The sequence below is a fragment of the Agelaius tricolor genome, unplaced genomic scaffold (assembly GCF_023055355.1).
Source record: "Agelaius tricolor isolate 1412-34295 unplaced genomic scaffold, bAgeTri1.0.p SCAF_3, whole genome shotgun sequence".
NCBI lineage: Eukaryota > Metazoa > Chordata > Aves > Passeriformes > Icteridae > Agelaius > Agelaius tricolor.
This window is the reverse complement of record NW_027269263.1, coordinates 25,552,459-25,578,425: the sequence shown is the minus strand read 5'-3', so window position 1 is coordinate 25,578,425 and position 25,967 is coordinate 25,552,459. Positions and strand designations below refer to the sequence as shown.

The 25,967-nt window shown below is 40.9% G+C and overlaps 2 protein-coding genes across 11 annotated transcripts in view; both read right to left on the bottom strand.

Annotated features, from left to right (window-relative positions):
• The window catches only part of NR2C1 (nuclear receptor subfamily 2 group C member 1), a 47,548-nt gene extending 46,807 nt beyond the window's left edge, over positions 1-741 (bottom strand). For 2 of the 9 annotated variants that reach the window (XM_071423266.1, XM_071423273.1), the window contains exon 1: positions 616-717. The gene's annotated coding sequence lies outside the window, so the exon portion shown is untranslated. Of the gene's footprint in view, positions 355-615 lie in introns of those variants that run through there. The other 7 variants (XM_071423269.1, XM_071423268.1, XM_071423271.1 and 4 more) reach the window with 7 other exon arrangements.
• Positions 742-3,738: 2,997 nt separating this feature from the next.
• The window catches only part of FGD6 (FYVE, RhoGEF and PH domain containing 6), a 73,327-nt gene continuing 51,098 nt past the window's right edge, over positions 3,739-25,967 (bottom strand). The window contains exons 11-21 of one of the 2 annotated variants that reach the window (XM_071423263.1): positions 25,817-25,888; positions 25,254-25,322; positions 23,620-23,703; positions 22,401-22,480; positions 17,675-17,777; positions 17,041-17,187; positions 16,085-16,187; positions 14,028-14,155; positions 12,312-12,440; positions 9,954-10,102; positions 3,739-7,452 (exon numbers count right to left, since the gene is read on the bottom strand). In XM_071423263.1, coding sequence (XP_071279364.1) covers positions 7,416-7,452; positions 9,954-10,102; positions 12,312-12,440; positions 14,028-14,155; positions 16,085-16,187; positions 17,041-17,187; positions 17,675-17,777; positions 22,401-22,480; positions 23,620-23,703; positions 25,254-25,322; positions 25,817-25,888 — 1,101 coding nt within the window. In that variant the 3' untranslated portion in view covers positions 3,739-7,415. Of the gene's footprint in view, positions 7,453-9,953; positions 10,103-12,311; positions 12,441-14,027; positions 14,156-16,084; positions 16,188-17,040; positions 17,188-17,674; positions 17,778-22,400; positions 22,481-22,510; positions 22,787-23,619; positions 23,704-25,253; positions 25,323-25,816; positions 25,889-25,967 lie in introns of those variants that run through there. The other variant, XM_071423264.1, reaches the window with a different exon arrangement.

Below are 25,967 nucleotides of genomic sequence, written 5' to 3'. Positions count from 1 at the left end.
CAGAGAGGCGAACCGGCGGGGTGATGCCGACGGCAGGCAGAGAGTGCCTGGGGGCTTCGGGGAAGCTCAGGGTCACCCCCCGGGAATGCTGAAGCGCAGGGCTCGGGAGAGGGAAAGGGAGAGGCGGCGAGGCCAGTCTATAGCGCAACGCCGGGACCTTCCATCCCCAGCCCTCCCCGCCGCCCCGGCTCGCAGCCCTCGCATCTCCCCTGCCCGCCGGTTCACGGAGCCAGCGCCGTGCCCGCCCCCGCCGCACAAAATGGCTGCGCGGGGCCAGGGCCCAGCATGAGGGGGCATCGCCCGCCGCCGCCTCCCCCCCCGGCTCCTCTGCCCGGCTCCCGCGGGAAGCGGCGGGCGGCGCCGCCCGGATGCGGGGCGGCGGGACACGCAAGCGGTTCCTGTAGGTGAAAGGTCGGGGGGCGCGGGGCCGCCCGGGGCCGGGCCGGGCCCCGGGGCGGGGCGGGCGCGCTCGGCTGCACGTTCCGCAGTGGTGGCGGCGGGAGCCGCGCGGGCCCGCACCGTTACAGCGGGGCCGCCCCCGCTCCCCGTGCTCCCGCCGCCGGGCCGCGCCCGCTGCGGGGGGCGCCTCTCGGCTGCCGGGGGTCTCTCTCTCACCTGGCGGGCCCGGTGGCCGGTCCGGCGGGTCTCTTTGGCTGCGGTGCGGCTCCGGCTCCCGGGGGTCAGAGTTCGCGACCCCGCCTCCGCCGCCGCTCGACCCCGCCCCGCCGCGGGCTCTGCGCCTGCGCCCGGGCGCGCGGCGGTGAGGGCGGGGCCCTGGGCAGCGGCCGCTAACGGGACCGGGCTGGGCCTGGGCGCTGCGCCCGCCGGGCCCGCAGCACTGCGGGCAGGGCCCTGGGAGCACACATCGCGGTGCGAACAGACCTTTAGGATCGCCCCAGCCGTCCAGCCAGCACTGCTGCCACTGTAACACCTAAACCACACCAGCCACCGCCGGATCCTGGCGCCTCTTAAAACACCTGCAGGCATAGTGACTCCGACGTCCCTGGGCAGCCTATCCCAGTGCCCAGCGATCATCCTAATGGAAAAAAGATTTATTTTTTTTCTAATCTGGAAATCTCTGCTGGGACCCTTTAAAGGCACTTCTTTAGTTCTCTCATTGCAGGCACGGTAGAAGAGAGCAGTCGCTCACCTCACTATACCCTTCTTACAGGTAGTTGTGAGAGAGCCATGAGGGCCCCCCTCAGCCTCCTCTTCGCGAGACTAAACAAACCCAGCTCCCTCAAGCCTTCCTCATGAAGCATGTTTTAAACACCCTTCACGAACCTTGGTGACCACCTCTGGATGCTCCTTTTTAGAGTGAAGGGTCCAAAACTGAAGACTGTTCTTGTGTTCTGCCCATCAAGTGGAGAGCACAAGTCTCCACACCCCCACTGCTGTTCCCTGCAGAGAAATGGGACCAAGCAGCATTGAACATCACAGGTGCACAGCACAGCATTTGGGCTTTGGGGAGCTTGGTGGGCTCTCCTGGCTGAGGCAGAGCCATGGGCAACACTGGCAGATTGGGTTTGAAATATGCAGCATGGTGGAGGCACACACAGTGCCTTGCACAGTCACTGGAGCAGTTCAACCAGCTGAGTCTGAAAGAGCTGAGCTCTGCCTGCATGGCAGAATCAAGTTCCATCCTTACATGTCAACAGTGCCCTGGACAGCTCTTGGGAAGGCAATGGCCTGGCTGCCAATGAGTGCCTGTTCCTGCCGGGGCAGTGCCACAGGAACAACTTGTTGCTGCTCTGGCTTGGTCTCAACATCTGTTTGGACCAAAGTTGAGTTAGCTACTTACTTAGTTTATACTAATTATTTTAAATTACCTTGATTTTGAGTAAGAGTTTTATACTTAAAATACAGCCTTTCCCTTCTTACTCTTTCATCTGTTCAATGAAGATGGTCAAGCTGTGGCCAGAGATCAGCAGCAACTTCAAGATCATTTAGTTCACACCAGGGCTGTATGTGCAATTTCATGATCTGAAAATCATTGAGACTATTTAGTGTAATTTCTACTGAATCAAATGACATAAGCATCAACATCTGAGCAGCAGTGGTAGGAAAAAAAACCCCAAAGAATACAAGCAAATTTATGTGTTAACATTAATAAAATTATGCACGCTCTTATCTTGTCAATTCCTTTACTCTTTGCTTCCTGCTCCTGGATACAAGTTGCACTTCTATCTATCAACCCTAGCTTGAGATCACTAGTTCAGTATTTGCAAGCATTTTGCTTTTTGATCAAAGACGTTCCCAAACACCAAATGCAAATGAACTCAGTGAAGAATTTTTAAGTCAGAAAAATTAACTTGCTAAGCAATTCTTTTAAGTGTCAAATGTTGCAGCACTCTCAATTTATAGTGCTTGTCACTTCCCAAACTAGCTTGAGCTGCACATCCACTTTCTAAATGATGGAGCTTACACAGTTTAATTTAACAAATGCCAAGCAATTTGCACCAAATCTTATTTAAGCCAAGTATTCTGATATCCTCAGTACAGCAGAAATGTCAGTGTAACCCGTAAAACATACTTTGGTTTTTTTTTTAGCAAGTGACCCAATTAATACTTGATCTGTATACGAAGGCATGCCTCTGTAGCTGTGTCAGCCAGGATTGCAAGAGATACATCCCTATCAACAACACACAGAAAAGCAAAACCTTTTCTGCTATTACTGCAAGTTTTCAAAAACCTGCTTTCAAACATATATAAGGAAGCAGCATAACTAACCTGACAGAAAAATCTCTCCCTTATATGCCCTGCTAAATAATGTATAGAATTAAAGAATGATTTAGGTTGAAAAAGACCTCTAAAACAATCATTGAGTCCAACTTTTAGCCCAGCAACTGCTAAGTCCACCACTTAAACCATGTCCCAAAGTGCCACCTCTGCACACCTTTTAAATACCTCCAGGGATGGTGAGTCCACTTCCCAGGGCAGTCTGTGCCAGCGCTTGGCAACCCTTGGGATGAAGAGTTTTTCCTTGTATCTAATCTAAACCTCCCCTTTTGCAACTTGGAGCCATTTCCTCTTGTCCTGTTCCTTGTTATTTGACAGAAGCTGAGCACGTGGCTACAACCTCCTTTCAGGTGCTTGAAGAGATCAGTAGGGTCTCCCTGAGCCCCCTTTTCCCCAGACCAAACACCCCCAGCTCCCTCAGCCACTCCCCATCAGACTTGTGCTCCAGACCCTTCCCCAGCCCCACTGCCCTTCTCTGGACTGGCTCCAGCACCTCAGAGTGTTTCTTGCAGTGAGGGGCCCAGAACTGAACGTGGTGCTTACAGCATGGCCTCACCAGTGCCAGTACACAGGGACAGTCACTGTCCTGGTCCTGCTGGCCACAGCACTGCTGATCCAGGCCAGCATGCCTTTGGCCTTCTTGGCACAGCTGGCTCCATTTCACTGCTGTTGACCAGCACCCCCAGCTCCTTTTCCAGACACTCTGCCTGCCCCAAGCCTGCTGGGGTTGTTCTGACCCACGTGCAGGACCCAAGGCCAATAGAAGCTGGGATTCAGGCATACTTTGACTGACACAGCAGAACTACATTTTGCAAAAGGATTTATTAATGTAACACCCTTCATATGACCTTCACATAGACTTAACCCCCTTAATTCTTTGGAATGATTTTTAAAGTAAGACTGATGTGCAGGTAATGGCAACAAATTCTGCTGTTTGAAAATCATTGAACACACAAATTACATAATACATAAAACCTGAAAATATTAAAAGACGCAGACTCAAATAATGTGAATTTATTTATACAAAAATGATGAATATCCACAGAAATATTTACAACTTTAAACTGTTTTCAGTTACAAAATAAAAATTCTATTCTTCCATTTAGACAGTATGATTTAGGACTGCTCCAAATAAAATCCTATTTGGATGGCAAATAGGGGACAGCAGTTACAGCAAACAAATGCACTGAATCTGTCTTTCCAGACATCTCTTTATGTTATGATGTAATAAACATGGTTGAGTAATTGAGTTTCCATGCACAAAATATTTAGTAAAATGTGTTCCACAGCTGCTCAGATTGTTTTAAGTCCTTTGGGCACACAGTTTTAAGTTAAAGAGAATTCAAGATCCTAGAAGCTTTAATTTATCTATGAACAAAAATGTTAGAACTAATATTCAATGCTAATGTTTGTCTCATACTCTACTAACCAATCTTAAATTGATTACAAACTATAGATTCCTATAAGAAGAGGTAGCAGGTGTCAAAAAACTTCTGATCTTGTTTTTGTGTTTAGCCAAATCAAGACGTGAATATTTTACTTTTGATGGTAATGCATCAAATTGGGAGGTGAACTGGAGAAATAGGGTGAGTTTGAAAAGCAACCATCTGAAAATGTTATGAAAATGCTTGTGTTGTGGGTTCTTCATATGACACAAAGCACTACTGCAGGAGTGAGGAAAAGAAATATTCAAACACATTTATAAAGACAATTTATTTCACACAGAATGTGACTGCAATATGTATACTACTGTTTATAAGGCTCTGTCCCAATCTATTCATGTCACAAAGTTTTTGATTGATCAACCACTTCTGGAAGAAGTCCTCTGATTTCCACAGAACACTAAACTATTTTCTCCCTCTGCACCAAATCCTCTAGAGGTAGTTTGACACCACATGAAGCAGAACTTGGGCACCTTACTCAATGTATTTTGACTTTTATTGCTCTGTTTTGCAGCAGGGAAAATATCAAAGCATAAACTGAAATTAAATTAGCTTGCTCCTAGCCAAATTCCTGATTCATTTGCTGCTTCATGACTTGCCATCTTCGTCGGTGTGCAGTCCTTGTGAAAATATGAAGAAGCTCTTCCCTTTGATACTATAAACTGGAAGAGATACATCCTATCTATGTTATATTGATACCAGTTTGGTTTTTGGATACACTAAAAATCATGTCAGAAATCACCGTGAAGAGACATGGTAATAATTTACTTAGCTTCAGTCAGCAGTTGTTTTTGAAAATTAAGTAAAAGCCCTTTGTATATAACAAGAGAAAAGTATTCATTTAGCACATTTGTATTACAATAAAAGAGGATAAAGGCTTTGATCAGACTCCTACTGCATTTCCAACACTATCTGGACAAATCTCTGGCGCTCCTGACGGAGGTCAAATCTACAGCCTTAAGTCCCTGATTTATAAGGTACTCTACTGAAATGCTGGAAGTCAGTGAAATTTCTTGTATAGTTAATATTAAGAATTTAACTTCCAAGCCCACTACTAACTTTGGAGAAGCTCTTGGAAATTAAGCTTCTTCAGAGCTCTGTTAGTATCTTGGACCTGACCTTGAGGTATATTGAGGGAATAAGTGTTGCGGTGCGATGTAATAGCCTGTTTCAGCTATCCCGGTTCCTTCCCCAGGTGTGCCAACAACCTCTCCCTTCCCCTGCCTTGCCCCCTGCTGACTGCTGTCCGTCAGTCCTGGCATTCCAGAAGGGCTCGAGTGATTGGCAGAGTTCCAGAGGTGCCTCTCAGCCCTGGGGACACTGGGCCATCCCGGTGCCATTTGTCCCCTGAGGCTCCCCCCTTGCCTGGTCGGTGGATCCCTGCCCCTTCCCTCCCCCTCTCCCCGGGGTTCAGGGACACAGCAGCCACGCGGTTCATGGTTCTGTGGGAGCTGCTGCTGCCTTCAGAGGCCTGTGGGCCAGGAATAAAGCTCTGGATCGAAACCCTCCCGCAGAACCCGACTCCTTTCCTTCACCTCACCTAAAGCCTCTCCACCAGAGGCAAACCTGAGCTCCTGCGTGCCTGGACTTGTCCCCAGCGCCAGCTGCAGCATCCAGCCAGCCAAAGGTGTCTCTGAGGGGAAACCACCACAGCTGCTGCCCTTGGTCAAGCAGCAAGGCCAGACGAGCCCAGGCACGTTCCATCCGGCTATATTGGGATTTAATTCCAATAAATAAGAGAATTTTGGTTTGCATTTTCATTCTTGGCCTTTTTGTGATGAGTATTAACTATTCTACCATCTCTTTCCTTTCTGCTGTGAGGCCACAGAATAGCTATTAACATGGAATTCAAACTATTAATTAAAAGTTAATTGCTCTTAATTTTGTTACCACAACTAGCTTGATTCAGGGGACTATAACAAGTGTTTCATACAGTAAAATTAACTGACTACATATGCATTACATTTGACATAAAAATGGCTTTCTTTCATGTGGGTTTCATAGTTTTAGTTCCATTTATGCTATTACAGTGTTAACATATTTAGAAGTTAAATAGACTAAATGCACCAGAATCATCAGTAAGTATTTCCTAATGAGGTATACCGATGATTTTCTTTAAGAAAAAAACCCTGAAACCCAAACACCCAAAGTTGAATTCTGTTTTAAAGTGTCAAACAGAACAAATCATATTGTAAACAAAAGGTATTTCAAAATATGGTATGCATTTTCAATGCCTTCTGCACTAGAAAAGCTCTGTTATCTTGGCAATTCCAGTTAAACATAATATTTAAATATACAATAGTTTTAAGATTTTCAGAGAGGAGGGTGCACATATTTACTGTTCTTTGAACAATAGTTTAAACAATACAGTGTTTCATATTGTGTACAGAACTCATTTGACATGAAGTTTTGAAACAAATAAGATATCTTGTCTTTGATTATCAAAAATGTATTTTTACTCTGAATAATTACTGGAAACATAAAAAGATAATTCATCTTGCAATTGCTGGAAGATAACTCATTTAGTCTCTTTGGCATCTGTAGTACTGTAACAGCTCTAGTGCCTTATCCCTGTAATTGCAAACTGTTTTTTAAAATATTTTTCCCTTTTCTGTTTTTTAATAATTGAACCGTATTTTGGTTTTGAGACACAGAATTTGTTGTACTGTTTTAATGTACTGGTATGCAAGATTTCAACTGCCATTCAAGGAAAGGAGCATCAAAATCAGACAACGTCTCAAAAAGGAGCTTACATAGTCCACAAAGATCCCAAATCTGTGAAATTCCTATACCAATCTGTTTTTGCTAAATTGCAAAGTGAACATCAGCAACTCAAGAACCTATACACAAATCACAAGGAAATGCACAACTGCAACAAATCTGGTTTGTGGGTTTGTTTTGTTTTTTTAATAAAGCATAAAGTTTATAACCTGTTGACCAACAATCTGCCACTCTGAGGACACTTTGGACTTCAATGCACAAATAATTCTGCCCATTTAAGTAAACACTGGAATTTAATAAATAACACATTTTGTATCAACACAGAAATACATACAATTCTTTAGAAAAATATTATTTTACACTAAAAATGCAACAACTCCTAATCCTGACAAATATACAATTTTATATAGGTTGTGATGGCAGGATTCTGTTTCTTTGAACAGTTGCTGTAGTCTGTTTTATCACCATCCTTAGATATTTTCCTTAAAACTTGCAGACACAATGATGACACTGCTATAATACAGTGCCCTCTTGAAAAGCTTCTATCCACCTGTTAGAAAATGAAACACTGTTAGGAAGTAGCTGATAAAAGAATAAATCTCAGTGTTGTCACTAGCTTCAGATTCATACAAGAAGGAACATCATACATCCAGCTGGTCTGTGAGTGCAAATACCAAAATCTATCCAGTGAGTCCAGCCATACAGAACTGCTTGGTACAAGGCCATCCCATAGAAGCTTTTTTCTGTGCCTCTCCAATACTGAAATTACATGCACAAAGAACTGGTGAAGCTGGGAAATCAAATGCTCTAAAAGTAGGCTATGCCAAGGTTCTGCACACCTTTAAAAACCCCCAATACTCCCTTCTCTTTTTCCTTGCAAACATGATCTGGGAGGAATGAGGACACTGCTGTACCTGAGGCAGCATGTGCACAACCCAGGCTCTGCTTCTGCAGCAGGTAAAAGCCAGGGACTGGTGGGGCTGAGGGAGGAGGTCACAGGGCACATGGAAAGGCAGGGAAGGGCATAGAGGGCACTGGGGGAAGTCCCAAACAGCTGATCCAAGGTTTCTCAAACTGGAAATTCAAAGTTAATATTCAGACACTTTTACTCCCTATAGCTGTGCTTTCTTTCCTACTTGGTTAGGAGGGTAATAAACATCCTCAGCTTCTCAAGAATGCAAAAATTAATGTTCCTGAATCACTCCAATGCTACAGAACAAATAATTCTGTTTTCCAAGTGAGGGCTGAACTGTGTGTATGTAAAGGTAAGAGGCCCACATAATGAGCATTTTTTTCCTGAGTAGAGATCTTGGAAGAACTGAATGAAACAAAGACTGTAATTATCTTTATCATGGAAATTCAAACTGTCTTGGTATTCACAGGGTATCTAAACATTAGTCACAGATGCTGGCTCTTCCTTGCCCTGAGCATTTAATTTTGTAGCTGTGTGCATGTTCTTTGAATTCAAGCTTTTGGCATGAACATATTAATCATGACACGCTCACGCATGTCTGCACACACAGCTCAAAAATCTACCTTACTTTTTAGTAATATTTTTAGTATTTTCTACTGCCATGTATACATTAAAAACAACTAAAGTAGAATTCAAATGCAAAAAAAAATCATAAAAAGCTTAAGCATTGAACACAGCACTGGAATTTAAAACCACATTGAAAAGTAACCATCTGTTAAAATTTATTATTGCACTGAGACAAACAGATCAGGTATTTCTTTGGTCCTATCAGGAGAAAATAGTGTCTGCTAATGCAAAGAGTCCAACAGCATGTTTTTGGTTTTCCTTTTAAGGCTGTAAAAGCAGCATTTATTCTGAAGGTTCAGCATAAATCTCCTAAGGATATTAAATACTTGGAGAAAGCTTGAAATTCCAAGTACTTAATGTTATTCCTAACCTCAGTAAAATACACTATGTCCAATTTCAAGCTTTCTTCTGATGAGAAAAGCCATTGTCTGAGTAGAAAAATAAACCTATTGAATGCCTGGGGGTTTTTTAGTTTGTTTTATATAGTACAAATGAGGACACAGGAGAAACAAAAGGATAGTATCTTAATTAACAAAAAAACATTTATGCACATCTGCACAAAATACTCCCAAAAATCAAATAAAGACTTCCAGATTTTCTTCTGTAGAGAAATGTCATTAAGCACGTTCTCAGCTGTTCAAAATTTCCTGTTGTATTGGATACTTTGTTTTTAGAATGTTCCTATTTGCAGAAAACTAAACCTGCATCCATTTGAATGTTTAAGTACTAATAATGGACTTGTAAATGCATCAAATCTATTTAATAATGTAAAGTTCGTTTGGGGAAATGGCAATGAAACCAGTCAGATAAGAGAAGCATGTAAGAGAGCTTTACATGTATTCCTTCTATGCTCATTTCTAGTTTACTTTATGGACCATGTGATGAATGTTTTCTACTGATTAATGACCAAGCTTCCAGGTTATTTTACATGAAACCAACACAATTCATAGCTTGATAAATATGACTCCAAGTCCAGACAGGACTTGAAACAGCTTGTGTGAATGCTCTTTGAATGCAAGCTTTAGGTCTGAGTGCATGCCTAAGTGCTCATGGGCATCAGCTCACACACTTCAAACCTTGGCCCCCAAATTTTAGTGTTTGCTTTATTTTCACTGCCATATATTGAATAACTAATATGAACAGGTGAAATTAAAAAAGGTGCATATCAGTTAATTCTTAAAAATATTTTCTGGATTTATCCAAAGGTAACACTCAATTTTCACTTCAGTAGACCAGGATGAGAGAGAAATGGGTGAGGAAAAAGAAAGATTTCTTATTTTAGCTTTGACTTTCTCATTCTACACTCAGTCTTTTGCAGAAGAGAGTCTGCTTCCTTCATTTCAGAAGCCCTAACGAAACCAGAACCTTATGTTTAAATAATTTAAAACTTTCATTTACTTATGATATAATATGGATCTTTTATACATATGCTAAATGTGTGAATATTAACATTCACCACTTCTGAATTTTCTAGAAATATGTAACAGAAATGAATTCAAATAGTTTCTTACTTTTGAGCTGAATGGGGATCATCTGCCTTGAATATGTAAAATAAAGTGTTTTTGTGCAGTAAATGGAACACTCTGGACTCTGAGTTTTCACCTTTTACTTCACTGACTGTGAATCCAAGTAAAGGCTGGCTCTCTAATGCTGCCACATCCTATGTAACAGGGAAAAAAGGGAAAAAATACAAAATTAGAGCTTGTAAGACATACCAAGGCATGCATTAAGACTTCACACACCATACCACTGCAGCAGACAATACAACAAATTGTTATAAACATACACATACAGAATTCTGCTCTTTATGTTCTCCAGGCATGAGTCAGGGGACAGGAAGTAAAACCTCACAGACTTCAACATTGCTGATCCTCTTTTCATTTCCCTGATAGCATCTACCTTGGCTTTCACTGCATGGTCCCATCATTCTGCCTGGCAAGGACTTCTTGTACCTACAGACCAGAGGCCCATCAAGCCCAGTGCTCTCTGCAGCAAGCTCAGAAGTGAAGTGGGATGCTATTAACTGCACTCAGTATGCTAAAAGGAGGAGCAACCTGTGCTCCCAAGCACTGAAGTCAAGATCCAAATCTTTAAATGGCTAAACTTATTTCACTTTCTTTTGTTGGAAATTAACAGAATAGGGGAAAACAAGTTGCTGAGTGTTCACTAATAGTCGACTCGAAAAGACCCTTCCTCATTTACCTCAGTTACCTGGTTTTTTTTTTAATACTCTTGGCTTTTTATTAATGGATACAATACACAGCATTCTTGGAAAGGAAAAAAGGACTATTTTTATCCTGTGCAAGTTCCAAACAGTGGAAGGCATTGCAGGCAACGTCCTGCAATGCTCATGAACAGAAGAAAAAAAAAATAGCTAACTCCCCCAAATTTACATAAACACTGACACATCAGGTGAAGACTTTGGTTATTGCCTCTACAGTGAAACAAAAGTGTCCTGTGACAGCAGCATTTCTTGATATTGGAAAAGAGTCATGTAAGGCTGAGTAATCTGTTTTACTGTCGCAGGTCTTCGTACCACTAAGAGGTTATTTCTTTACCATTGATCTTTCTGTCACTTGGAACCAATATAAGTAGCTTAAGTGGCCAAGGCAACACTGCACCTTCCCTTTAGACTCTCTAAATAATGTCTTCTGCAATGGCTCACCAAGATGAAAACTAAGAATGGATATTCCTCAGTTTAAGAAAATAGGAAAGAGTTAATTTTGTGATTGTGAACTGCAAACTGAAGCTACTCTGTAAAGTTGACATCTCAGAGGAACAAAGCAAAAGAAAATTTAAGGTGACTCACAGACTTTGCTCTTTTTTTACCTCTCTAGTTTCCTTTGCAAAGGCCAGAAGAAACACAATGCTCTGAAATAATTTTGTAATTGATGTAAAACTAATTGTTTTCTACATACTTCTTTAAACTGTTTTTAGAACTACTTGGGTTGGGTTTTATTTTTAGTATTGCCAGTGCTGTAGTGGAAACAACATCACAGGTTTTAGACATAATTCCAAGTTCTAAAATAAAGGTTGGCAGGAACAACCCAGGAAAAAAATCTGAGCACAAACAAGGAAATAACTAGAGTGGGAGTGGTGTGCAGTGAAGAAGGATAATTCTTTACATGGCCAGGATAGATTGGGCCTTACAATTTGAAAGAAAGTGAGGGATAGCAATACCTTAAAACAAATGCTTTGGATATTTTGCTCTTGAAAGCTAGTAGTGAACTATAACACACAATACAAAAACCTGAAGTCCAAGATCAATACATCCATATATGTTACAAAAGATTCCAAGAACATTCTAAGATGCAATAAAATAGATCCTCAGCACATGTTGGGATACCATATATATGTACCATTTATACATATATATATATATATGTTAGAGATTATCGGACTACACATTTTAAATAAAAAAGCAAATGCCACTACATAAGATGCATTTCTTTTATATCAAATAACAATTCCAGGCTGAAGACAACAGTTTCAGGAGAAGTAAAGATATTTAGTTTACTCCTTTTGCAAGCATTCAAAATACCTAATGGTTGCCTTTGCCACTAGTACACTAGTACTGTGATGCATGCAAACAGATCCCCCATGCTGACTCAGAAAATACCTACAACTGAGCAATGGTGTGCAATGCAGAGGTACTCAAAGCTACATCTGGAATCAGAAACACCATAGCTATATCAATGTATTATGGTATCAAGCTCACTAGGCCTTTTCAAAATACTGCATCACAATCAGATCAAATAGTGTAAGGTGATCTAATTTTATAGCTTTTTTCTAGATCATAAGAATAAACAACTTTGTTACAAAGACAGTACTATCATTGGATATTTAGTTTCTAATATGTGGTCTCTTACCTCACTAGCAGCATATGTGTATAGCACCTTATTTTTTATAACAAACCACAGGTGTTTCCATGGTTTCTTACTGCCCTTAGATCTGTGTAGGTAGCCACTCATCGTAGAGTCTTCTGTATTTGCTGAAACCTGAAGAGGAAGAAAAAAAAAGCATCAACAAACCCTAATAAGATTTCACAGTACAGCTTTTTTTGCTTTTTTTAACAGATTTCCAGAGCCCTGTCTGTCAGAGACCGAAATTCTTACCTGATCTCAGGTTAATGTTGCTAACTAACTCAGGTGGATGAAAGAAAAATTATTTTGCCTGCTACCATTTATCTGGTCTGGAAGAGAGGTTTCCAGTAAAGGATGGAACTTAAGTTGGATACAACAGGACAAGAGAGAGCTGAAATGCTGAGGAAAACATACAGCTGGAGAACACAGATTCCTGTATAAGAAGAATCATAGGATCAGAGTGGTTTGGCTTTGAAGAGACCTTAAAGATCATCTCATTTCAACTCCCCTTCCATGGGCAGGGACACCTTCCCCTAGAGCTTAGATGGCTTAAAGCCCCTCTAGCCTGGTCTTGAATGCTTCCAGGGATGGAGAGTCCACAACCCCTTTTTGGGTAACCTCTTCCAGTTCCTCACCACTCTTATAGTAAAGGATTTCTTCCTGGTATCTAATCTAAACCTACCCTCCTTCAACTTATGAAGGGTCCCCCTTGTCCTATCACTACATGCCCTTGTAAAAAGTCCCTCTCCAGCTTTCCTGTAGGCCCCTCTTCTGGTCCTGGAAGGCAGCTCCAAAATCTCCCTGGAGCCTTCTCTTCTCCAGACTGAACAATCCCAAGTCTCTCAGCCTGCTCTACTGGGAGAGGTGCTTCAGCCCTCCCTCAACTTAGTACCCCTCCTCTGGACTCATTCCAGCAAGTCCATGTCCTTATTATATTGGGGACCCCAGAGTTATACTGCAGGTGGGGTCTCAGCAGAGCAGAGCAGAGGGGCAGAATCTCCTCCCTCCCCCTGCTGGCCATGCTGCTTTGGATGCAGTCCAGGACACAGTTGGTTTTCTGGGCTGCAAGGGCCGACTGCCAATTTATGTTGATCTTTTCACCCACAAACAGCCCCAGCTCTTTCTCCCCAGGGCTGGCATCACTCCATTCCCCACTCAGCCTGTATTTGTGCTTGGGATTTCCCTGCAGGACCTTTGGCTTGGACTTGCTGAATTTTGTGAGGTTCACACAGACCCATCTCTCACACCTATCCAGGTCCCTCTGGATGGCATCCCTTCCCTCCAGTGTGTGGACTGCAACACACAGCTTGGTGTCATCAGCAAACCTGCTGAAAAATCACCTCCTCCCATTCCCAAGACCTGCAGTAAGTGTGGTTACTCTACCCTTCCTAATCATAAACCAAGAGCTGAGTTGGTGTAGGAGTCTTGTCATTGACTGTTGGTACAGTGATACATCCCAATTCAGGGAAACATGGGGAAGCAAGAAAGAAATTACAACTTTAACTATAGCTCTGAATCACAGTCTCACAGGTGTTCATGCAGTTTACACAGTGCTTCATTGTTCATGTCCCTGCTTATTTAAAACTAAGGCCCACACCTCAGAGACACATTATGACTTTTGATTCTAGGTAAGATGGTTAAAATAAGGATTTTTTTTCCCCACTCTTAATATTGATGATATAATAGCAAGAAGGTACAACTTTTGACCAATAAAACACTTACTTCTTTGAGGGCTGCAGGAATTTTTTTCTGCTTTCTTCCAGAGGGAATACTTTGCAATACTGTAGACAAGGCACTTGATGGAGATTTATGGTTGACTGGGGATCCGCTCTTAGGAGTGCACTGGTTATCTAAAATGGACAGGATGGATATATTGATTTCATGACACAGATAACTAAACACAGGCAATTCATTCTTGGACTTTTCTTCTTAAAAACAGCTGGCATTTTTATTCAGATTACAGGGTTGCAATAGTAACACCTAATCATGTGAAATTCAGCACTGAATTAACTTTTCAATGTTATCATCAACACCATGAGTTAGAATCCCCCAAATCACAACCATATTAGAAAACACAAGAAGTTTAAAACTAAACAAATTAGTCTTGTTTGTTTTCAAAGTCTGTTTTCTGGGTGTTGAACTGCCTTTGCTCATAAAGAGGGTGAAAATTAAATCTTAAAAATCGCAGCAAATTTTTACAGCTGTCCTCTATGTTTTCTGTACTTTATCTTTCAATTCTCTACATCTGTTAACTTCTCAACCTTATTCAATAGGGATGTTCCTCTTCCAGCACACACACATTTCTGGACATTCCCATCTCCCAGCATATACTGTCTTTCTGCACTGCCACAGGCAGTTACTCATCTCTCTAGGAAGACTTATGCAACACTTCACCTCTTCAAAAATCCTTTTTCTAGCAACACTTTTTCTTAGACCTGCACTTGGAATGAGTGGTTTCATAAAGTCTACTTCTAGAGTTGGCCCTGAACTCGGTGATGCTCTGAGATAATGAGAAGAGCAGGAGAGCAATGTGATTACCAGCTGTAGTGCACCTGCTCCCCAGCCCTTTTCCCAGCTTCAGGCAGCTGCAATAGCCTGCAGCACAGCAGCCTCTAGTGCCCAGCACAGACACCTGCAGCTGGTTCAGACAGTGCCCTTCCCATCACCATAGGCTCCCACTGTCATTTCTTGCATTATCCATGCTGTTCTCCACACCCCCACTGGAAATGTCACCCCCAGCCTGCTGGGATCCAGTGCTTTATCATTTCACCAGGCACCTCAGATTTCCTGATACCCCAGAGAGCTCGTGTCACGCTGCAGCCTTGCTGAGGGAAGTGGACCAGAAAGCTCTTTCAGTCTGTCTACAGCTCATTTGGGTACTTTATACTTGAGTATTTCAATTTAGTTCACAGCAAGTCTTGTGAGATGGGACTGGATTCCCACCTCAATGGGAGGTGCTTCCATTGATTTTACACTTGTTTCTGCAGAATGATATGAAGCTTCTTCAAAGAGATGTACTAGAGTTTTCTCAGGATGAGGACACTGACCCTGAATCTCATCTTTAAGCAAATGTTAATTACCATTAGGCTATCCAGCCATTGCTATCCCCTAGGCACCACATTCTCTGAAAGCGTTCCAGTGAAAATTGCTCTAGCTGTGGTGTTTTATTTTGAATTCTGTATTGCCAGTGTTCAGTAGGCAATGGTTAGGAGTTTGCTTTCATATATGAGGTACACATATGCCAAATTCTTGAATTCCATATGAGCTGAGGCTTGAGAGTGGCTTGAGGCCAGTTTATAGCCCTGCAGAGACTCAGCTTCAGAAAGATTAAGGCCTGTGTCTCTACCCAGAACTTTAGCCATCTCAGCAACTCAGCTGGCAAAAATGAAGTTTACAGACATACAAATTACAGAGTGTAAAAGTACACATGAACCCCTGGGAGGTCAGGATAAACTGTGAGGACTCTAATGTACACTTGTACCTGGTGATTAATGAAAAGCAATGTAACACTTGTCACCTCAAAAGGAAAGCTATATAAGCTACATGTCATTACCATAGGGTAAAGGCACACATGTTTCTGGAAGAAAGAGCCAATGTATTGCAAATTCATTTCCTAACTTGATGCACAGAAGCTTGTTTGGCTTAGAATCTCAGGTGCCTATCATTTTTCAGGCACAAGCAGAACTAAGCACTTGAACCCAGCAGTAAAGATGAGGCACACATATACCACGTTATAAAGGCCACAAAAGTAAGATACAGTTTGTGAAGATTTTCTTTACCTTGCTTTTGTAGCTCCCTGAAGCAATGATCACATACTCTAGCTGGCTGGTTTTTCATATAGTCTAAGCCATGTTTGTTTGATGAACAAGCTTGACAGACAATCTGGAAACAAGATAGAAACATATAAAAGCATTACTGTACATGATGTGCACCTGTAAATCACCAAAGACCCAAAGACATTCACTTCAGCACTTTTAAGCCCATAAAACCCTGAAATAGGCATTATTTTACAGTGCAAATGTTTTAGGATCTTGGCTTTTCCCCATGTCTTTATGCTTAATATGGTGTCCTTTCCTCCTCTAAATTATGAAAATTTAAATATTAAAAAATCAGTGAATTAGGAGGCAATAAGCCAACATTAATAATCCATTAAAAATAGAACAAGCATATTGTGTTACTGATTTGATCAACTGTTTTGATTATAAATTTTTTGAAATAGTTAAAAAGCTATTGCTCTCTTGATGATTTCTTTACAATACAGATGCCTCAACTGCATTGCATTCTAACTTTGTATTCCCACTGGATTAAAAGAAGAAAGGTAAAGTTTATTAGATATAGCTTTCATAAGTGTAAATATAAAAGAAGGTTGGTACTAACTTAAAATCGAAAATCATTATTTATCTTATGAAATCTAGTGAGGAAGATACGTCTTCATTTTAGCTAACATTTGTGGGTATTATGTAATTGCAAAATAACCATAAGTAGCACTCCAGAATGCAAAATAACTAACATGTAGCATGTTGAAGTTTGAATACTGGTCTGTCATAACACCTGTCCAAAAAACCCGTAACACCAGTCCCCAAACCACCAACCCCAGCATGTTGGTTCTAACCCACGTAATTGAATCATAGTACAGGGTTTCTGAGAAGAGTGCTTGGGATGACAAGGCTCCACCTGAATGTCACACAAGGAACCTAAATGGCCAACTGAAAAGTTAACCACAAGATCAGCCAACCTTCCCGCATGCCCTGCAGTGGTGCCTTCTCCATGTCAGCGTGAATTCACTGGTACAGATCATGCACATCGTGGCTCTGGTGTCAGGGATCCAGATGGGAGCCTTTGATCCCAGAGGACTGTCTTCTTCCTGCTTCTCTGCATCTGCCTGAGACAACATAGGCACAATAGCACTACATTCAGTGAGGAGAAATAAGACTAATATTCATCAGTGATTACAAGATAATGCTAATGGTGTTGGAAAGCCTTCTCTGACAAATTGTCATGGTCTTAAATGTTACCTACTATTTCATCAGTGACCATTATAATGCAAGTCTGACAACAGAGATGCATTTAATGACTTTCAAGCTTTACCAGCCTACTTGGATCAATAGCTGCTTTATTTTAAAACCTTTTCATTTCATCTTTCTGTGAACAAGGCTACAGAGAGAACTGTGAAAACTGATTTAGGTTTTCTTGAAGAAAATAAATTTATGAAGTAGATAACACTATGAAATATTCTGTTCTACCATCTGTTCATTTATTTACCATCCTGCTTTATTATTTGTCATGGAATACCTCTCGTTTCTCTAAGCACCTGTCAGGAAACTTTATATTCAAAAAGGGAACAAACCAACAATAGTGGTGGGATATACCTCTTCAAGACTTTTGCTTGGATTAAATGTGATTCTCTTTTTCGTATATTCTTCAATTGACTTGGAGATAGCTTCTAACCACTCATCTCTTTCTTTAGCAGAACTGTTGGAGTAAAAACCCACAAAAGCAATTTATTATTATTAACATTTTAAGAAGCAAGTGTTGATTAGAATTCCACTAGCTTTATTACACAGTGGAGTAACTCTCTTGCAATTCCAGTTTATAAAACATCTACAAGTTTATAAAACATCTACAATTCCTACTGCAACTGGCATTATTTTTTAACCTTTGGCATAGTGTTAGTTATTTATGTTGATTAATACTAAAAAAGATTTGTCTGCTGTCATGTGGATTCTCCCCTTCCCTTTCCTCCTTCTAAAATCCCTGTAATTCTTTCAAGGCTTGTCTGTCATTGCTTCCCCCTCCTCCCCACACCCTTGAATAGCCTGAATAATACTTGTTTAAATGATGCTCCTAGAACAAAAAGCATGGGCCTTCCATCTTGAAGGCAACCTGAAATTTCAGCAAGCCTTTTTTCTCCCCACCTCCTTCTGCCTCAGAGTGCAGTTTGCTATCCCCAACCCTGTGAAACTCCAAGCTTCTGTCAGATAAAACCACACTGACTCTTCTCCTGCCTTGTGCTCCTAACTATTTCCTCCTACCAGGTCATGTTACTTTCAAACAATAATGTTTTTTCCCCAAAATGTTTCCATTGGATGAGCTAACTCAAAGAGACAGACAGGTAAGCTTAGTCCATCTCTTTTTCCCACGGCTGGTGGTGAATCACTAATCAAGTGCAAGGAAAGCATTAGGCTGAAGTGGCATGGCACAGGGAGCATGAGGAGTGCCTGGTGCAGTAGGATCCTGCAGCTATACTGGATTATGTGCAGTGCCAAAGCACCTCCTCTGTCCATGGGTACAATACCATTTTCATAAATCTGTGCTGTTCTTGCGGCAAAGGGCAGCCTAGTATCCCTTCTCTCAGCCACTAGATCTTATTTTCACTCTTGTGCCAGAACACACACAATTATGCAGCAGGCTGGATTGGGAAACAAATCCATATTAAAGCAAGCCATCAACCTGCCCTTCCTCTGGATCAATTTACCAACTAATTTACCATCACACAGCTGAACAACTACTTGTGCCAGCAACACAGAGAAGGCTCTGAGGAAGGATGAAGCAGTTTTGTAGCAGAGGAACAGCTAGACTGTTTAAGATGCCATGCCAGCTTAAAAAGGGTTTCTAAAATTTAAACAAGAATCCACTCCCATAATTTTTTTCTATTCCCCGCTTTTTAATTAGTATCAAGTAAATTAATTTGTTTAAACCAAGGAATTGAACAAAAATATAGAGAAAGGAAAGTTAGGGAAGAGTTAAGCAATGACTTACACAAATAAGGTGCCTAATGCCAATTATTTTTAATAATTGGCATTAGGCACCTTATTTGTGTAAGTGGTTTTGTAGGTGAATTTGGAAGTTTTTATAATTTTTGGACCTTTAAGGAAAATATTTTGAATGAGGGGTTTGAATGGGATGAAACTGCTATACAGAATCAGAGAGGACAAATCTGCTAAAGTAAACACATGGGAAGCCTGTGAGGCACAAGCAAAAGAAAAAAGATCTAGCACACACAGCAACAAAATCAGAACAAAAGGAGAGGAAATAAGATACATGCAAGGGCAAAGCAATGCATTAGTGTCTGTCCCAACATCTCACATTCTGAGTGGAACATTCTGTTCAGTCTATTTACCTTTGCTTCCTCATCTGGAAAGAACAACTGGCCTGCATTAACTACGAAATATTCAGAACTCTAATCAACTCCTTTGGCTTTTTCAAAATCTGGTTACATTTAATTCAATTCCTGTAACTGTATCAGTTAATTAACTTGAAAGATGGCACAGGTTTTGGAGATTACGCACCACCACCATCCCCACCATGTGGGGACTGCTCTGTATGCAGCGGCTTGCACAATGAGCTACAGGCTTACACTCTTGTATTTCACCAATAACCTCATGCTCAGTAGGTTTGCTAGTGGTAGCCTTTAGAATTGTTTACAATCCTTCAGAATGGAAGAGCAAAGGTGGTGCCACTGGCAATGGAATTGTTGCAATGGTGTGCTGCAGCAAAATCGGCAGTTCCTTCTGCTGTCACTCCAGCCCTCCCCCACAGTTTCCCCTGCTGCAGATCCACTATTTGTTGCATCCTTACAAAAGTGATTTTGTTTACTAAACAAAATTGGTGTTATTGGCTTTTTTAAACATTATTATTTTTATTTATTTAAGATTTAACATCACAGTGGAAAGCCTCAAATGGATTACAGAAAACCCTAGCAATGGCTAGCACTGGCAAGTGCATGTGCTGGGGGCATACATCCAGCTGCTCACTGGAGCTAAACAGCTCAGTGGCCCCAGAAGGACACTGGGGAAGTGTGTCCCTCTTGTTTCCAGAGCCTTAGGGCACCTCTCCCAGCTGAGCCTGTCTTGCCTGACCATCCTAAGGTAGGACAGGAGGAGATGCAGCTCTATCTGCCTGGGGTAGCTCTTCACCAGCCTTATTGAGGGGGCAGACCACGTCAGGCTGCCGTGACTGCTGTTGCCAGGACCAAAGCTTTACTTCTGCACAGTGCTATGTACTTCTGTATCATGCAGATGTATTAACTTGCTTTTCTGATGAAGAGATTTCTAGTACAATGCTGCATTATACTATGAAAAAGAATTCACATTCCTACAGATATCACAGGAAAACTGAAACCTCAACCCAGACTAGATACAGTGCAATACTAATGCAGTCAGTAAAACTAAACCTGAAGTGACAGACTCTTGTCTAGGCATTCATCTATATTTCTGTTATTAACTAGCCTGCTTTTTATTACTAGCAATTTTTCACCAGCTTAATTTTTCACTTCCTTGTCTCTGCTCCCAGGATCATTTCAGAATCTCTTCTTTGGTGTACACTCCACATAATGCTTATTATTTGAAAAAAAATCCATGGAAATGAAATTTGTCTCCAGTGTCTTTAAGACTAATTTGAACAGTTTTGAAAAAGAGGTTGTTTTTTTTACCATATAGGACCTGACAAGTTGTTAGAATGAGGCATCATGCAAAGGAAGATGTAGCCTGGGCTGACAAGATGTGAATTCTCTTCACATTTAGAATATTTATCAATAGGAAAAACACAGTTGATTGGGAAAAATATATGCAAGCACCTGCTGCGGGTAGTATTTTTCAATTGCTTCCCTCCTACACCACAGCAGGCCAGTTCTGGTGACAGACAGAAAACAATCTGAAAACTGTCATTTACATCTGGAGCCTCCAGCACCTCCTTCATGCCACACAAATCAACCTCTCTCTGACCCTGCTGTCTAACTTAGGGCTCCTGCACAGGCATGGCTCCCAGCAAGTACAAAAATAACAGAGCTGAATGCTCCCAAAGATGCAACATCAACAACACTAAAAGAATAAACCACAAAAACAAACAAACAAAAATAACCCAAATTGTAGCAGCCTCAGTCAGCAATATGAGGTTAATTCCAGCAATTTCAAGGTTAAGACAAAAGTATGTCACAAACTCTGCCAAATTGATGAGCATGTTATCTGTAGGGATTTTCCCCTATGGACCAGCACATCTTTCCCAGGAGTTGCTTTTAATCTACCACTGAACCAGTTCATCAAAAAGACTAGTCTAACCTGTTTTGTGGAAAATAAGTAGCTTGTATGTTAAGATGATAACATTTTCAGAAGTTCCAATTATTCTTTTACATTTTTTGGAACAACTGAATTAAAAGTGAAACACTGTTTCAAGTCAAGCAGAGATAAATCCTCATTGCCTGCTGCCATCCCCTGAATGCCTTCATGTGTCTGTGTGACCTGTAGTCACACAGCAGCACAGAGCTGTTCATATTACACTGGAGCAGAGCCCTACCCTAAACTGTGAAATGCATTGTTTTCCCCCAGTGTGCAGAAGACCTCTAAAAAACGTTTAAATTTGTTGAAGAAATACAGAATTACCCATTTCAAGTGTGTTTTTATAAATAACTACTGCTCTGACAATTGAGCTACTTCCTTTGGCTTCTTTGACAGTGTTAACCTTGGTCTACCCCTCAGCTACAGATACTGCTATCTTTGTGCATTCTCATGTCAGTATTTACAAGGTCACACAAAAAGCAGCAGTCTGCTCTTGCTCAGCTTTGCTAAATAAAAGAGAAAACATGTCTCTCTTCATTGGTATCAGCACTGTCACAAATGTCAGAACACATAAAACTTCAACTCAAGCACCATAAAAACAACAATGCACAAAAACAGGCCTTTGCTTAAGGCATCTCAGTGAAGGTGACCAGAGCTGGCTCAGTGACCATGTATCATTTTGCTGTTACTTAGAGAATTTGGTAACATAGAGCATATCAGTAATTTTAGAACAAAAAAATATTGAAAAGCAAAGCCTAAAATGAAGTGAATTGAAATTCTCTCAAGGAAAGGCAGTGCAAGGATAGTATTTCAATTTAATTGGAAGTTTCTGAAGGTGAGGTGAGTTTCTGTAGCTGAGGTGAAAAAGAAGAACCAAACAATGGCTGTATTCACTCTGATTTACTGATTCCCTGTATTCTGTAATCACTCTAGCCAAGAGTAACTTTTCATGACATTAAGTGCAAAACAAGCCCTAAAAAGCTTGTGAGGCCTGTTTGAAAACACACAGTTTCAAAATCACTTTTTTTTTTTAAAGATTTACCTTGCTGAAAGAATGAAGGATCTCTCTACGCTTTCAATGTTCAGTTCATTCTGATATGCTTCCTGCGTTGGCTTCTTAACCTTCAGCCGAGAGAGAAAACTTCACATTCAAACTGAAATGGTACTTTTGTCATTGCTTTAATCTGAATTCCTGGAAAATCTCTTACATTTTTATTGCAGAAGAAGAACACTGGAGAGAAAATACTCAGAAACAGGAAATTATATACCAGTCCAGAGGGCCCAGCTACATTAAGATTACACACAGCCCATCCTTTTATTTCACTGGCCCTCATACAAACACTGGAGATGTACAGGGGAATGAAGCTCAAGAGCTGTCAGACACCTTCCACACAGGCCCAGTCATGTTGCCTCAAGCACCTCCTGCAACTGGACAAAAAAAAGGACACTGCTGCTGCTGCAGGATGAGGTATAGCCCACTGGTGTATCCCAGAGTGGGCAAGGGCTGCACTACCCTGTTGATCTTCTGAGCCGCCCAATTTCAAACTTAAGGAGGATTAAAAATCAGGAGTGGGTCTGAGCCACTGCAAGACATCTGCTGGCAAAAGAGATTTTGTAGCTCTACTTGCAAAACTTTGGACCTGAGTGCCAGATCTGCACTACAACTTGACTTGGTGATTTTTTCTGACAGGACTGGAGACAATGATTCCCAAGGCAATGATTTGTTGTTCCCTTTAAGTGTCATGTCAGCTACTGAGTCACTTTATTGCATGCATGTCCCTTATCATTACCCAGGGGGCTCAAGGCTTAACTTTGATGCTTTTCACAAGTGCTCAGGAAGAAAAGTTGTATCCTTCCCTCACAGTTAGCAAATCTATAAACTAGAGAGAATTGATCCACCAGGATCTTATCAGGCAAAGATGCCTAATCTCTGGGTGTCAGCAATAAAAAGCAGTTAAAAGGCAAAAATGAGGCAGTCTAAACAAAATACAAAAAATTAGTAGGCAGACTATTCCAGAGTAGGACAACACTGGGTGAAATGCAGCCAAGATGATCCTGTAGCAACAGAATATTTAGGGAAACCTAGATAGCAATTCCACAGGCCACATTATGCAAAAAATGTCAAGCCTGTAGGATTGCTCTGGAACAATATAAGCATATTTAATATCTCTTGCCAACAGTAAAAACAGTTAAGTTTTCAAACTTTGAAAGCCTGAGTTTAGGTAGATTTGAAGAAAGGCTCACTTTAACAAGTGACTCACCTTCATTCCAGCCAATGACAGCATGTTGTTGAGTTTATACATCCCTGACTGAACTGGAGTAGTATACAACAGGGCATCATTGAACTGTAATACAGAATGCTTTTAATGACTAAAGTTGGTTACAAGACAGATAATTTCAGATGGATTTTACTGGAAGTACAGAACTCCTACAGCACTGAGATAACTGTCCAGAAGTATTCCCTACTTCCTATTATTCCACTTAGAATCCAAGAAGCATTTTTATGTATGAATTTAGATAACAATAGGTATCTATTTATATCCTCCTTGTGTAAAGATACATTTGGCACATGAGTCAACAGTGCATGGATGTTAAATAACAGGTTGTCAAAAGGGACAAAAATGTTTCTGGTGTACACAGGTATATAGTATAGCAAACTAATTTAAAAGGATATTAGAATTAACCATTCAAACAAATCAAAGCAATACAGAAACTAGGAGATAGCAGAATGGATTAGCAATTTGTAATGACAAACTTAACTGTACCTTGTGAATTTTACCAGTTTTAAGTACATCTACTGTTTATTTCCTGTTCTTACAGACTTGGATTCGTTGAGTGCACTTACTGAACAATAACTAAGATTTTTTTATTTTCTGTGCTGTTCAACACATGGATCCAAACTTCATTTACTACACATAAACAAATACCAAAACCTGAAGTGCCTCTTAAGTTTTTGCTATGTGACTCTTTGTAAAATAGCCAAATGTTTAAAATTATTACTAAATCTTCACAACATGATAAATGGAAAAATCACTGCATCTAATGGTATGAATGCTAGCCTGTACCATTTATATCTGTGAAAAACCCCAAACCAAACAAAGCCCTTGCCCCATAAAACAACACAGAGAAAATTCAAGAGACACAGAAATTAGTAATATCTAGTTTGTGAAGCTTGAGATAGCACCACATTTTTGAGAGTATTTCGGTAACTGGTATAATACACACTCCAGGACTGCCGAGGGAAGTATTTCTTCATATCAGGGTAACTACAAGACAGGATTCAGCCAGGACTGTGGACCAATAATGGAAAAAATTACAGGATAACAGCTGCTTTACTGTCTAAATAGAAGAGATAAACAAAAGGTTCAAGTGGAAACAGAAACTTCAGAGATGCACAGAAGTTTCAAAACAAAGCAGTAGCAGAGACAGGAAAAGAACTCAGTACTTAACTTCCACCCAGTGCTCTGCTCAGGATGCACGTGGGCTCCTGCAAGGGCAAGGAGAGAGGAGGAGGGAGACGGGAGGAAGGAAAGGAGGGAGGGAAGGGTGCAGAAGCAGTGACAAGAGTTGTAGGTTTTAAGATCTGGTGCAGCTCAGAGGGAGGGAGTAACTGTGCTACCTTCCACAGTACCACAGATAATGTCTTCTCATGAAAGCTCTCAGATTTTAAATGAGCATTATTCAAAATAGTATGCTTTAATGAGAAATGATTTCTCATTAAAATTAGTGCATATGCCACAGATAATATCTCTACATTAGAACTGACTGAATAGAACAGCAACAATTAGCAATTTTTTCTACTACCTGCAGTTATTAGTTATGCTTGCAGTGTAATTCTTTAACCACTAAAAATTACACTAGAATAAGGCACATAGCAACATACATAACATCTTACCAGAAAAAACATTCTTGGCTGCATGACCTTTCGTGATAGCTTCATCAGTGTTCCCTCTTTCAAAAAGACCTAGTAAATTAAAACAATGAATGCAAAACTTAGCCTTTTAGGGCACAAGCCATGCAAATGAACTAACTTTTTTATAACTATTATCATGATTATTATTATTATTTCTACACTAGAAGTGCTGCACAAGTTTTGGGATTCAGGGTTCCCTTTCTGAGAAAAGCTGTTTATCCTTATGTTTCTCTAAAAGTGAGTGTGGATGACTGCATTAGTTTTCCATGCTGCACATGAAACCATGAGAAATAAAGGGTTAAGCTTGAGGACAAAAACCTGCCTGCAAGTTCTGGCAAGGAATCATAATCTAAAAATTTTAAGTTTCTGTCAGATAAACATCTAAAAAACCCCCACACATAAGGAGCACCAATATTCATTTGACTGCTAGAACCTAATAATGAAGCAAGGGACCACTTTTCTTCTCAGTATATTCCAGCATCAGTGTTTGCTTGAATATCATCTTCACTTTCCCTGCAATCTGCTTAATGCCATGGGGCACTTACCCTTCCTGGCTGGACGATCTCATGGTGTCCATTTAAACTGTATTGGATCTGCATGAGCTTCTGAAAGTTATCCTTGGAGGGGAAAAAGTAGAAGGTAAGTACTTGCCCTTGCATTCATGATTTTTTTTAAGGAACAAAAACAAGAGAGAAA